Genomic DNA, 14,796 nt, shown 5'->3' with positions numbered 1-14,796 from the left:
GCCTGCTTATTTCCTGTGCTTTTCCTCCATCCCAGGGATCCTCTGCTCCACACAGAGTGAGGGCAAACACAAGTAATGCAAACTGTCAGTTCACCCAAAGCATGTTGTTTTGTCACTAACCCCACCTTTGACAGCTTTCCAAGCCACATTTGTAATTTCACACCTTACAGGTAGGTAAAAGCTGTCAAAACGGGGCAGTTTCAGTGCTGTAGCTTTGGTCATGTCCAACCACATGGGTAGGAAGGACAAGTTCAGAAATAAGTGGGAGGAACGGAAATCTTAGGGTGGGGTTTGTGCAGTTGGGCAAACCACCACACAATTCAGGCTGCTTTCCCTCCCACTCACCACTGTTCTGTTATCTGATTTCTCTTCTTACTGTCTTTTCCTCTTTTACTTCTTCCCCATCTTTCTGTCCTCTTTACACTCAGCATCTTTGTCATCCCACGTCACCAAGACTGGATTTTTGCTGCTGTCTCCAAGGTCCTGGGGTCAGTGACTGGTTATGAATGTGCTGGGACCATGCCTCTACCATGCTGCACTGCCAGGAAGGGAGCACATCCTTCCTTTGGCAGGACAGCATCCACCAAACCCCTGGGCAGTCATATCTGGAATGTTCTCTGTGTTTCAAGCAACATTCTTGGAGCTTTCAGAGCTGGGGATGCTGTAGTTTAGGATTAACCTGTCTTCATGTCCTGTTCCTGCACATGACAACAACTTTATAGAGACTGATGGGAGGCTTGGAATCTTGTCTGCCTGGGAAAGCAGAGCACTTCCATTCAGCTGTCTAACTGTAGCTTTCAGAGTCCGAGTCAGAGCACCTGTGTTTTGACAGATTTGGTCTGCAGTATTTCCCAGCTCAGTGAAATGACTTTTGACTAACAAGGAAGGGCTTCATCCAAAGCCCTTGGCAAGCGAATGTAACCACAGAGATGTATAATGTTTTCTGTCTGAGAGCTCTAGGCTTGGCAGATAGCTGGGTAGGAGTTTGGGAATTAATGTGGATTGCAGTGAGCCTGTGCAGTAAGAGTGCTCCCACAGCCAATGTTTTCCTCTATAAACAGTTGTGAAAGACTCTGGGAAGGTGGAAAGAATCTATTTTTCTATGGCTTGATATAAATGCTTGTCTACCTCAGGCATGCAGTTATGGAAAAATTCATCTTGACATTGTGTAAATACAGTTATAAATGTTGAATCTGCAAATAAATATTGTCATGAGAAGGGAAAACGTCAGTGGTAAGCTTTGGTCTCTGCTCTCTGTCATACCTGTCTTAATCCAAAATGACTTGTGGTATTTTGGGGGATCTGTTGTGGATTTGTGTGTGTGTTCCAGAGCAGGTGAACTCAGCAGGTGAAAAACGATGGGTTTTCAATGAAAAGTCCTAATTTCATCAATGATTCTCCAAAAAAGACAAGCCATACCTTTGATTTAATCTTAGGTGTTTGAACATCCCATTTGCACATGGAAACATGAGCTGTGATTCATTTCGAGTAAGGTTGTGTTGTTTTCCCCACAGATGAACGTGAGGCAGTTCAGAAGAAGACCTTCACAAAGTGGGTGAATTCCCACTTGGCTCGTGTGTCCTGCCGAATTACAGACCTGTACACTGACCTTCGAGATGGGAGGATGCTCATCAAACTCCTGGAAGTGCTTTCAGGAGAGAGACTTGTAAGTGCTTATTGATATCCATTGGGGGGGTTTGGTTTGGGTTTGGGTGGGGTTTTGTGAATCCTTGGCCCAACTGCAGTACAGGAAATCTGAGTGCTGAGGGTTCAGCGCTGAAAATGTCTTTTTATATATTAAAGGAAAAAAAAAAGGGCTCTATTGCTTCAGCTGGATCCAGACACCATTAAAATGCCTTCCTACCGGCTTCAGTGAGAATCAAAGGATGCCTTCTTCAAAGGTTCCTTGCTGGTAACATGCTGAGTGCTTCTAGCAGCGTGTTCCCTGCTCCCAAATCTGATAGGCACAGAGCACAAAATCTTCCTGAGCCCCTTAGATCCCTCGGTGGTGGTGAGTTAGGTGTGCTGGGGGACGTTCCTGGGCCCTGTGGGCAGTGGCCCATTTTTCTGCTAACAAGCCCTGCACTGATGCAGGTGTGCAGGCCTGGCACATCCCTACTCCCTTCCTGGAGGGTGCCAGGGGTGTGCAGGACAACAGTTGGAGAGGGCCACGCCACCCTGGGAGTAGCTGGAGCTGTGGTGTTCATTGCACCCAACTGCTCAGGAATGTCCCTGAGTGTACTTGATTTTACTCAGATAGATAAGGCTTGGGCTTTCTTTGATTGGGGGAATATCTAAAATCAGTTTAAATAAATGGGTGAAATTCTTTCTTTGGGTGTGCTGAGGCACCCCCTTGGTACCAGCACAAGGAGTGGTGAGTAAGAAAGTCCTTGTAGTGAAAAATGCTGCTGCACAACAGGAAAACTGGGTGCCAGGAAATGGCTGGGTATCAGCTTCTCCTTCGGTTCCTTAAATGATGGCGATGCTCTTAACTGCCTAATTTAGAGAAATCTTTTCAAAGAAATACGGGTCTTTAGCTAAGACCCAAGGCTCCAGGGGGCTGGGTAATCACTTGTCATCAAGCTCTCCTATTAGTGGAGCTCCATGGCTTAAGACTCTGGTTAATGAGTGGAACATATGGCCCAGTGTAGTGTGTGTGTGCGGGAGGCAGGAGAGGAGCTTTCTGCGTGCATCTGGGAGGGCGAGGGAGCTGTGACGTGCACAGAAGTGCCTGTGTGGATGGGGTAACAGATCCTGGTGTTCATCAGCTGCAGTTTGCTCAGAGCCCCTCTCTGTGTCTGCCAGACTGCTCACCTCAGCGACGTGTTGGGTTTGACGTGCTCACTGCGGGTAGCAGGTGTTCCTCACACAGGGATAGTTGAGACCAACATGCCCCATTATCTGAGGGTTGAGGCACCAACTGTGTCACCTCTGGTTAAGTCTGCCTGTCTGCCTGCCAAGATTTTCAGCAGCAAATAGGAAGCTCAGAGCAGTCCCATGACTCTGGCTGCGCCGTTCATTTACATTTTTCACTCCAGGTTTTGGAAAACGCAAGCAGGGCTGAGGCAGCTGCGGGGTGGGGAGAGGGCAGGAGACTCCGTGGAGCTGCACTTGCATCATCGCTTGTGTCTGGCATTGGCAGCTGCCTGCACCACCACACATTCTTTTTGTAGCTTCCTTATCGCAGGCTGGAGGACAGCAGGTTCTGTTTGAACAGTGCATTCCACCACACCTTCCTCTGCAAACAAGAGTAAACGTAATGCACTAAACCTTGAGACAACTACACACACCAAAAGTATTCTAGGAGGATCTTACACACACCAAAAATATTCCAGGAGGATTGCCACACAGCATCTACTTGCTGTTGCTCTTCAGTTTTTTGGAATTTATTTTAGTCAATATTAGGTAGGTTCTGACAACTCCGTGCCCCCTGCCAGGGAAATCTAAAGGCAGGCCTTATGTAGAAGGCTTAAAATAAGACAGGAAACATCAAATGGTAAGAAAGCAGAAACTAACATAGATAAATATCCAATAAATGTGGTGTGTTTACTGGTGCAGTGGAACAAACAGGAGTTGTTTCCTCTCTTTTGAAACTGGGATTCAGATTCTGGAGCTGGAGCCTGGGGAGCAGAGTCCAGGATTTTGGATGCCAATCAGGGAAGCAGGGCTGCTCTTTGCTCTCTCACTTCAATTGCACAAACCCTGCATTTTCTGATACCTGTTGTGATTTTTGTTGATGAAAACCCACAGTCCTTGGAGGTGTGTTGGAGAAACTCAAAATGAGAGCATCCAATAAGGGCAACACCTACATCTTCTTGACCTTGCTCAGCTTGATTCCTAATCCTAGTGTTTAGTCCAGGCCTTACAGCATCATGTCCTCTGCACAGCAGCGTTTGGAAGGAAACTGATAGCATGCAATGCTGTCACTGAGAACAGTGGGAAAGAATCCAGCCAGCATGAAAGGACACTTGTAATTTGGTTTGCACACACTGGTAACCAGCTTGTGCCTAACAGAAAAATAAAGCTGGGAATTGTTTTCGGCCTAAGATTAAGCATTTAGCGCAGTTTCTCCCATAACTAAATTAAGGATTAGTAAATTCCTTACAATTCCTGGATGCTCAAAGGTCAAATCACTTAAGCACGTTCTCTGTAGTGAGTTCTGTCACATTTTCTCTTGGAAAAGAGGAAGGGTTTTGATGTAGAACCAGTTTTCCTGTAATGTGCGTGTGAAGACTCTGGGTTTGGTACTTGCTTTCCCTCCACTCAGTGTCTGGATCTGTGTTAGCCCAAAAAATGCGCAAGATATGTCTCACTATGCCTCATCCCGAGGCTATGCAGGGGAGTGTGGCAAGCACAGCCGCACCTTGCACAATCCAGACTCAGATGCCTCTTCCTCTACATAAAACATCTCTGGTGAGTGGTTTTGGCTCCGTCACCACGGTACTGGAGGTTCTGAGAGCACAAAAAGAGCTTTTACAAATCCTTTTCTGCTCAGTAGTTTGAGGCAATAGAGGCAGTGCAGGTACTGCTTTGGGCAGTGGAAAAGGCTGTGTTAAGGCCGAGGGGACAGTTTGGGCTCTGCCACTGCTGCTGAGAAATGGTCACAGTCACAGTCGTTCCTGAGCCTTGGGATCATCCTTGTGCAGGTGAGCAGGCCTGGGAAGCTGCTCCAGGGCTCCAGGTGTGGCCATGGCTGGGACAAGCTGTGGGCTGGAGCTGAGGGTGCAGCCGGGCCTCCGCCTTCCCTCCTGCCCTGGAACAGCCTCCTACCTGTGTTTTGCAAGGTTCAGTCAAGCCTTAGGTCCAGCTTTCCACACTCTTGGTAATTGATGGTGCCAGCTAAAGGCTGGATCCCAGATTGTCCCTGCTGGGTGAGGGATCTCTGGCTGGCTTCAGCCAAACATGCAGCTCCCTCCTGTTCCTGCTCTGGCTGTGGCTCTTTGCACTGGCAGTGTTTGGGATGGATGGGGTGTGCACAGGCTGGACATGCAATTTGGGCCTCTTTGGAAGGACTTTTATGCCCTGAAGCAGGGGGAGGCTCCTGGAAAATCTCCCTTTTGCTGAGAATTGCGGGTTAACTCTGCATCATTCCCCAGCCTCAGGAGGAGAACAGACCCAGGCTGACTGAGGCTAAAGCTGCTGGACTCAGGGTTCGTGTGTCCCAAAGGGCATCTTCCCGCATGGCTTCCCTCTCCACCATCCCCTGTGGCACAGGCTGTGTTTCCAGGGACTGTACTGTGGAACTGGCTGAAACTCTTCCCCTTGAATGCAGGCTGGGGCAAGGATACTGCCTGAGCTATTTCCATGGCCAGTTAATTACAATCATTGTAGAAAACAAGGAAATTATGGCAATTAGTTGTTTGGCTGAGTACCTTTGGTGACATCCCAGTGAACACTGAACGGGCTATTCAGCTGTAATCCTTATCTGCACAACAAAGTTCCTTTATTCAGTTTTACAGCAGAATTCTGCATGCTGATAACACATTCATTGCTTTTTTGCAGTTGCACTGGGCTTTCATATAACTGTGTTACGTTGGTGTGGCTGATTTTGTAATTAGTATATTTTTCCTATGAAGAAATCTTTGTAATCAATCTCTGTTATTTTCTTACTATTTATCTGATTTACTGACCAAAGAAAAGCAATGCCGCTTCCTTCTTGAGGAGTTTTACTGACTAGTTCGCGGTTCAAATCTGAGCTTGTGAGCGAATATCCTAGAGAGGCAACGTGAGGGAAGGAAGCAGGAAAAATCCTTTGAAAGGCAAATGAAATTGGGCCTCTGTGTCCAGCTCAGGCGCAGGATATTGGTTTTTTACCATGGTTTTGACACGTGCTACCGTTACCCTGGTGAAAATGGGCTGGAAGATGCAAGAGGTGGTTTTGTCCCTGGAATTTGAGGAACAAATGTGAAGTTGCTGCCTGGGAGACGTGATGCACCAGCCAGAACTGAAGAGTTTAAAGCTGTTTGGCTTTTCCCCTCCCATCTACAGTAATAAATGATTTTATTCTTCCTTTTACCTTCTAGCCTAAACCAACCAAAGGAAGGATGCGCATCCATTGCCTGGAGAACGTGGATAAAGCCCTCCAGTTCCTGAAAGAGCAACGAGTGCACCTAGAAAACATGGGATCTCATGATATTGTGGATGGGAATCACAGGCTGACACTTGGCCTTATTTGGACTATTATCCTGAGATTCCAGGTAGGGTTGTTGCACACACAGATACATGGATGAGCTTTCCATGCCTGTGTGTAACATACTTCACTGTGCATTTTAGGAGCAGAGTGCTCCCACGTGCTCCCAGCAGATGGGAGGGAGAAGTGCTTGGGAACCTCTCAGGATAAATCAGTCTCCGTGGTGCTGCTGACCTGTGGTGGGAGTTTCCTGTGGGGAAATTCATATGGCTTTATTTCTAAATCAAAAATAAATGTGAAGCTCCAGTCTCTACACTAGACCCAGGAGGAAATGCTGCCCTTGGCTGCTCTCCATCTCCATGCTGGTTATCCATAACCTGGCTGACTTGGCACTGACATGGATTAAGGGTGCACATCGGAATTATTTCAGTGTCCCAGCTAAGGCTTGAGATTTCTTGTTTTCCAGCGAGTTGCATATTGGTCTTTGCCCTCAGATAAAAAAGGCTGGGAAGTCCTTTTGCAGAAAGAATAATAAATCCATATAATGAATACATAACTCATAATAAATAGCATAGTAATAAACATTTAGTAGCTTTAATTTTGGTGTTTCCCAGCATTCCTTTCATCTTTTCAAAAAAGGCCATGTGTTTTCTCAGAGAAATATTGAGATCTTCTATGTTAATTTTAGATCCAAGATATCAGCGTTGAAACTGAGGACAATAAAGAGAAGAAATCTGCTAAAGATGCTTTGCTTTTGTGGTGCCAGATGAAAACAGCTGGGTGAGTGTGGATTAAGTGATTATCTTTAAAGCTCTTACACATTTTGAGTTTTTGTTGAAATAATTTTAAATGGGCAAACACATCTCTTCTTAAGTGGACTCAGAGAGAAGGAATTCAAGAGACGTGAGCTGATGTTTACAAGTCAGAAAAGTCTGAATTTGTGATATTAATGCTGGGTGATAAACACAGCAATCTGATAATCCATGAATATATGTAGCAATATGCTGACTCTTTTCACCCTATTCTGAAGAAATAATGACAATTTCAAGGGAAACTTAATGTCTGCCTGCTCTGGGTTTTGGTGCCAGAGCGTGCAGAGCTGCACTGGGGGCGGTGTATTGATTGTGCTCTCCTTGATTTTTGTTCTGCAGGTACCCCAACGTCAATATCCACAACTTTACAACAAGCTGGAGGGATGGGATGGCGTTCAATGCACTGATCCATAAGCACAGGTATGTGTGGCTCAAGGTCTGCCCTGGTTTTGCAGCTACCTTGGAGCTTGATTTAAAAATCTGTGAAGAGCAGGAAGTTGAGGAGTTGCTGAGAGTTTTATAGCAACTTGCCTTGTTTTGAGCTTTACAGCTCTTGTGGTCACTGTGAGCTCAGCTGGGCAGCAGCTTCTCACACCACAAGTCAAAACAGGTTGTGTTTGGTTTCAAGGGAATAAATTACACTCGTGATTATTTGGGTTTGGTTTGGTTGTTGTACCTCAGTGAGTAACCCATGCCCAGGTCTGGAATCTGGGGGCAGGAGTGGGGAAGCACACCCAGAGCAGCCTGGAGGGGAAGGAAATCCGTGCCCAAGGATGGCCAAATGTGGTGCCAGGCTGCCATGGCTGGGGATGCTGCTCATGGCAAGCTCAGGCAGAGTTATCCGGATGGATTGCACACTTCCATGGGTGTGAGGAGAGACTCGTGACCACAACTTTGTTCTTCTCTTCTCCAGGGTCACCTTCACTGCTGTTAAGCTCTCCCCTGTTCTCTCCCATGGCCAGGTCCTGCTGTACCATATGCTGGGCATTGCTTCATTCCTTTAACGCTGCTGGGAAATGCGTGGGGCACATGAAACCTTGGCCGAGTTTTCTGAGGGTTGGAGATCTTAGTTCATTTAAGGGTGGCTGCACTGTGCTTTGGGAAATCTAAAGAATTTTCCATCCTGTCTAGGCCTGATCTGATTGATTTTGACAAGCTGAAGAAATCAAATGCACACTACAATCTGCAGAATGCTTTTAACCTTGCAGAGCAGCACCTTGGTCTTACCAAGCTCCTGGACCCTGAGGGTAAGAATTCCAGCAGTTTCAGCACTTAAGGGCTCTTTCCTCCCACCCCTCCATGTCAGAGAACATCTCTGTGACAGATTTTTGTGTCCAAGAGCAGCTGGATGCTGCTGACTCACCTGGTGATACAGGCAGAGAGGGAGGGAGAGAATGTGAGATGTCTCCGGCAGCAGACTGAGAAGCAGTAGCACAAGAGCCCTTAATCCTGTGTTTATTTACTGCCATCTGACAAGTTTGTTGGCCTGGCCACATATTCATAAAGTCATTCCAGTCAGAGGCTTCCTTCTGATGTGCTCTGAGAAGCAGAAAAGCTTCAGCCCGTGCTTCTGTGGGAGTGTGTGTGCTCCCAGTGCTGGTGCAAGAGCCTTTTGTGTCACAGGGCAGGAGTGATGTGTTTGGGCAAGTTTCGTCTTGCTTGTTTTCCAGTGCCTCAGAATTGCTGCAGGAGAGGAAATATCTTGTTTTCCACCTGTATCTCTCAGATTCACCTGGACAGACATAGGTTTGGATTCCTCTCTCCAAATGCTGACACAGCACTGAAGTTGTCAATTAACAGTAGTTGTGTCAACTCACACAGACACCAGAGGAGTTATTTTGGCTGTGCACAAGCTGTAGCAAAGTCTGGAACTTGACTGTAAAGCCCAAAGACCCCACGCTTTAGCCCCAGCCCACACTACTGCCAGAACCGGTGCAAAGCTGCTCAATTTGCTTCTGCTTTGGATACAAACCTTAGGGGCTGAATTACCACTGAACCCATCTCTGACTCCCAAACACATCCTTGGTGCACTCTGGGCTCTGTTGGTGTAACCCCTGCACACTCAGCATGATGAGGTAACTCTTCTTTGGTTTGCAGATATCAGTGTTGATCACCCTGATGAAAAGTCAATCATCACCTATGTGGTGACGTATTACCACTACTTCTCCAAGATGAAAGCTTTGGCTGTTGAAGGAAAACGTATTGGAAAGGTTTGCAAGTTTAAATTATAAATTTTTATAAAGCAGGTGAAATATTTCTGATTTTCTTTTTCCTCTTGGTTGTTAGTTTTTTAAGAGTCCACTCTGTGGTAATTTTTATCTTTTTGCTTTTGAACATGTTTTGAATGTTAAATATTCCCATGTGACTCTGAGAAGTAGTTAATTTCCAGCTGCCTCACATTAGAGAACACTTGGCTGGTGTTTTATTTTTCCTTGTTAATTTTGCATCATGGCTACTTTTCCTTTCTCATTAACTGCTCCTCACCTTCTGGGCCCTCTGTCTCCTCTGGAAAAGTCTCTCATTTAAAACATGTGCAGTCATTCTCTGTCCTTTGGCGACATTGCCCCCATCCTTACAGCTGGGCAGGCTGATTATGAATCCTTGTGTGAGCCTCATCTCTGCCCCCCTATTGCTGTGGGATCTTGGGATTTCAGCGCTGAAAATGCTGAGCTCTCATTCATCAGGGATCCCGGCAGTGAGTGCTCTGATTCACAGCTCAAGTCTCCCAGCAGTTCCTTTTATGTGGCCTGTTGGATTTAAATGACTGAAGAGTACTGCCCTTGTGACTCATGTGTGTTGTGCTGCTGTTGCAGGTGCTTGACAATGCCATTGAAACAGAGAAAATGATAGAAAAATACGAGTCCCTGGCTTCTGACCTGCTGGAGTGGATTGAGCAAACCATTATCATCCTCAACAATCGCAAATTTGCCAACTCCCTGGTTGGGGTGCAGCAGCAGCTGCAGGCGTTCAACACTTACCGCACAGTGGAGAAACCACCCAAGTGAGTTTAATCTCAGCTTAACACAACAGTCAGTGCTCTTGTTTGGCTTAGTCACTCATTGATTTTTTTAAAAACTAACACATCCAAGTAATTTTAATTGTGACTTAAGAATTTATTTTCCTGAACAAGCCCAATTCTCATATTCCTGATTGGCACTTTTCGATATTACTCGGGGCCCGTTCGCTTTGTGCTGCTCAATGTGCAAATAACAGCAGCAATGAGAAAAGGATCTCGGAGTCGTGGAAGCTGTCCCTGCCCTGGGATGCCTGTCTTATCATATGAGTGGTAATAGCATACCGTGGTAGTACAGTAATGTCACCACTCGTGCTTTTAATAGCAGTGGATAATACCAAAACGCTGCTATTAAAAGATCCCTACTGCTTATCCCACATGAAGAGGAAGTATGTCTGGCTTTGTCAAACAGCTCTGCTTACTCAAACTGATACAAGCAAAACTGGGCAACTTATTTCTGGAAAGCCTCTTTTAGCATCGTGATATCAAATCTGTTTATTATTTTTGTCTAATACGAGTTCTAATGGATAATAATCACAACCCAAAGCATTACACAGGATGCAGACATCTTCTAAAATTGCAGACTATTCCCTAATGCCCATGAAGTTTGTTTATTTCCCAGGCGTACAACACAGGGAAAACAGTGGGAAGAGTTTATTGACTGCAGTGGGCTTTAAATAAAATTTCCATTTCTTGTGCTGATGGAGTAAACTAGGACAGTGCGTGTACTAGAATAAAAAAAAAAAGCCTTTTCTTGACCCCCAAGGGGTTTGAATTCGAACACTCAGACAGCTGACTTCTGTGAAGTTGCTTTTGCTGTCTGCCCCAACTGGCTCCAGGGGAAGTGTGGGCTATTTTCATTGCTCCCAGCTTCCACACAAGATGGAGGTGTTTATGTGAATGCTCCATTCGTCATGTCAACATTTTGAACAAGTGCTTTATTATAGTTTATTGTAGTCAACTATATTCAATATTTTATAGAATTGCTTCCCTATGAGGGTGAGGATGCCCTGGCGCAAGTTGCCCAGAGAAACTGTGGCTGCCCCATTCCTGGAAGAGTTCCAGTCTGGGTGGGACAGGGCTGGGAGCAACCTGGGACAGTGGAAGGTGACCTTGCCCTGGCAGGGGTTGGAACTGGACGGGCTTTAAAGTCCTTTCCAACCCAAACCATTCTGTCAGTACATGATTCTATGATTATACCTTAGCAGTAATGAAAGTTTGATTGTAACTCAATCCATTCTGTCAGTACGTGATTCTATGATTATACCTTAGCAGTAATGAAAGTTTGATTGTAACTCAATTATCCTGAAAAATTTTGTTTAGATTTACAGAAAAAGGGAACCTGGAAGTGCTGCTTTTTACCATCCAAAGCAAAATGAGAGCCAACAATCAGAAAGTGTACATGCCGAGGGAGGGCAAACTCATCTCTGACATTAATAAGGTAAACTGAGCAGCTCCTCCCCTGTGACTCGAAATATTGTTATTCTCTCTCAGAAAACTGGGCAGAAAAACATTTGTGATCTCCAGCCTTGATGTGGGGGCTGTAAGGGATGGGTGAGGTGGGGTGACCTTTTCCTATAGCTCGGACTCACTGCCCTGGGCCAGGCCCTGGGTGTCCTCAGCGTCTGTAGGAGCTTCTGCTCCTGGGGCTGCCAGCTCTGCCTTGCCCCTCATGGTCCTGGCTGTTGGAGAGAAGTGGCAGAAGGCAGCAGCAGTAGGTGCTGTGCCCTCCCCTTCACCTCCCAGTGCCCTGCCTGGGCATAGTGGATCCCTCTGGGGTCCTGCAGCCTGTTCTCTGCTGCTGCAGCTGGCAGGGCAGGGCAGAGCTAGGCAGAGCTGACAGGCTCTCTCAAGGGTAACAAACAGCTTCAGCCTGGCAGCTTCCTTCTTTGTGTTTGATCATGCTTGGCATTCCCAGACCAGCTGTTGTGGGTGTCTGTGGCCTCATCCCAGGGAGCAGCAAACTGCTCAGCTCTCCTGGTTGCAGGAGGAATGCCCAAAATAGTCATGTTTCATGCAGTTTCACATCTGTTCGGATTTAGATTTAGTTTGTGTTTAATTGAGGGTATTTTTTTTGTCTGCAAGATCTGAAGGGTGATTAGCTGACTTTCAACATGCTGCTAAGACTTCTGATTTTTGTAATATTAGTGTCGTGCATGTGAATAACTTCTGGCTTGGGGGAAGAAAGGACTTGTAAGCACCAGAAGTAACCAAATTCTGCAGTTGTTTTCTTTTCCAAGGTGTAATAAAGAACAACAATTGTATGTTGATTTTAGAGGTGAGAGGCCATGAATTTCTAATTCCCATTTCCTAAAGGAGGAAGATAGAATCTGCTTGTTTGGGAGTAGCACTCAGGAGATTTTATTTTTTTAAATAAACACTTTCTTACACATTCAAGCCAGGTGGTTTCCTTAGGCTTCATTGGGAAGGGGTGTAAGAAAGGACCAGAGAAAATGCATGTGAGGTAAACGACTTGCTCACAAAACGACTGACTAAATTGAGACCAGATTTTAAATCATGTGCTTATATTAGCAAACAAAATGTAAGGCCAGCCAGTGCGAACTGGATTTATTGGCTTATAAATAATTGAGCCAGTTTGGTGAAAGTTGCCTGTAGTGACTTCAGCCCTGATTTCATGCAAAGGAGATGGGATTTGTCATAATCTTGTAAGAATGTATGTTTAGAAGCCGTGTGTTTTTCCTCCACGTCTTCAGGCCTGGGAAAGACTGGAAAAAGCTGAACATGAAAGAGAACTGGCACTGCGAAATGAGCTCATCAGACAAGAGAAACTGGAACAACTTGCACGGAGATTCGATCGCAAGGCAGCTATGAGAGAAACTTGGCTGAGTGAAAATCAACGTCTCGTTTCTCAGGTGCTGCTCTCAGAAATTGTCTGGGTGACTAAAATGGTTCCCATGAGTAATTACAGGATGCAGTTCTTGCAAGGAGAACATTTTCTTCCCTGTGCCTCGTATTTTACTGCATCTATGTATGTGTGTATTTATTTATTGTATTTAGTTACTCTGTATGTCTATGTACTGTACATCCTCTCTTTTATACATTTGGGATTCCCTTCCTCGAACCTACCAGCCTGTGGTCGGGAGATTTGATGAGGAAATAGCTACCCACAGTCAACATTTTCTTTATCTGAATATTTTGGTGAGTTCAGTGAAATTAGCCCAGGAATTAATTTTATTGTTTAATATTAGAGATGATAATATTAGATTAGCCCCAACCTAATCCTGATGGCCACATGATTCTTCCCCCAAAGGTGGTGAATAATATCTCTGATTTTATCGGTGGCTCTTTATTATCAGAGGTATCTCTTATTTTATTGAAGAAGACTCCTGGGAGCGTTTTGAGATCCCAGATTTGCTAACAAGTGTGTTTTGCTGAGTCAGAACTGATGACAGAGGTTGAGCAGTGGGACTTCTGTCCTCAGCAGCTGTTCCTGAAGAAGTGCCTCTGTCTTTGCAGGACAATTTTGGCTTTGACCTCCCAGCAGTGGAGGCTGCCACGAAGAAGCACGAGGCCATCGAGACGGACATTGCGGCGTACGAGGAGCGGGTCCAGGCCGTGGTGGCGGTGGCCAAGGAGCTCGAGACTGAAAACTACCATGACATCAAACGCATCACTGCGAGGAAGGACAATGTTATCCGCCTGTGGGAGTATCTCCTGGAGCTGCTCCGGGCACGGAGACAGCGGCTCGAGATGAACCTTGGGCTGCAGAAGATTTTCCAGGAAATGCTGTACATTATGGACTGGATGGATGAAATGAAGGTGGGTGGAAGTCCTTTGAGAACACAGAGCAAATATTCCTCAGAGGCGTACGTGTCCTCTTCTGTCAAGTTTTAAGATTCATTTTGCCCCTCTGATTTAGTAGACAGACCCAGATGATACACATTCAAGAGTAGTGAACAAATTCCTTATGATGATTTGTTAACAATAAAGATTAAAAACAAGCAAGGAAAAAGAAGTTTACCCCTATAAAAAGCTACTTTCCAGCTTCATGTCTGTCTCATAAGGCCCAGAGGCCTTTGAGGTTTTGGTCACAGTGCTTGGGTAAAGATGACAGATTTGGTGAAAATGAATTAAATAATCTCTCTCCATCATGATTTACACGGGGAACAAGTCACCTCTTCACCTCTCTGCTTTAAAAAGCTTGAATTTTTTCCTGTCTGTTCTCCTGGGATCTGGGAAGGGAAAGGACCACGACTTGTCCATCAGCCAGCAGAACCTGGAAACTGCTGGAGGAAAGAAAGCTGTGTGTAACTCTGCAGGAGCTCACAGCATCTGGGCTGAGTGCTGCTCCTTGGCCCTGCTGAGCTAACTCAGCCTCTCAGCATCCTAGACTGAGAACTCATTAAAGGGCAGTCAAGTTCTTCGTGGTTGCCAGTGATTTCAAAAATACTGGCTCAAATTTGTATCAGCCGTGTCTCTACATTTGGAATTGCTGTCCTTAGGGGCCTGGAATTTCTCTGACCTAATGAATCAACAGATAACAGTGCCATGCCTGGAGTCCCAAAGAAGTAAACAGTTTATGGCCTTCAGCCTGTTTTACTTGTCTTTCTCACTTTGTTCAGGTGCTTCTGCTGTCCCAAGACTACGGCAAACATTTGTTGGGAGTTGAAGACCTGCTGCAGAAACATGCTCTGGTGGAAGCTGACATTGCTATTCAGGCTGAGAGAGTGAGAGGAGTCAATGCCTCTGCTCAGAAGTTTGCCACTGATGGAGAAGGTAACCAGCACCCAACATACCCCTTTTGTCTTAATTACCTGTGAGGTTATCGGTGAGACTCATTAGTTCTGCAAGATAGGTTAGCTAAACTCCCCACCAGAACG

At 45.7% G+C, this 14,796-nt stretch overlaps 1 protein-coding gene across 6 annotated transcripts in view; it reads left to right on the top strand.

The window, feature by feature from the left end:
• SPTBN1 (spectrin beta, non-erythrocytic 1) overlaps window positions 1-14,796 on the top strand; it is a 116,780-nt gene that overhangs the window by 67,626 nt on the left and 34,358 nt on the right. For all 6 annotated transcript variants that reach the window (XM_008642039.2, XM_017745266.1, XM_017745264.1 and 3 more), the window contains 11 exons: window positions 1,515-1,666; window positions 6,024-6,197; window positions 6,819-6,910; window positions 7,282-7,362; window positions 8,074-8,189; window positions 9,040-9,152; window positions 9,756-9,943; window positions 11,279-11,396; window positions 12,670-12,828; window positions 13,433-13,735; window positions 14,539-14,692. In XM_008642039.2, coding sequence (XP_008640261.1) covers window positions 1,515-1,666; window positions 6,024-6,197; window positions 6,819-6,910; window positions 7,282-7,362; window positions 8,074-8,189; window positions 9,040-9,152; window positions 9,756-9,943; window positions 11,279-11,396; window positions 12,670-12,828; window positions 13,433-13,735; window positions 14,539-14,692 — 1,650 coding nt within the window. The remainder of the gene's footprint in view (window positions 1-1,514; window positions 1,667-6,023; window positions 6,198-6,818; window positions 6,911-7,281; window positions 7,363-8,073; window positions 8,190-9,039; window positions 9,153-9,755; window positions 9,944-11,278; window positions 11,397-12,669; window positions 12,829-13,432; window positions 13,736-14,538; window positions 14,693-14,796) is intronic.

Source organism: Corvus brachyrhynchos, unplaced genomic scaffold (assembly GCF_000691975.1).
Source record: "Corvus brachyrhynchos isolate BGI_N302 unplaced genomic scaffold, ASM69197v1 scaffold69, whole genome shotgun sequence".
NCBI lineage: Eukaryota > Metazoa > Chordata > Aves > Passeriformes > Corvidae > Corvus > Corvus brachyrhynchos.
This window is presented reverse-complemented; position numbering and strand designations above follow the sequence as displayed.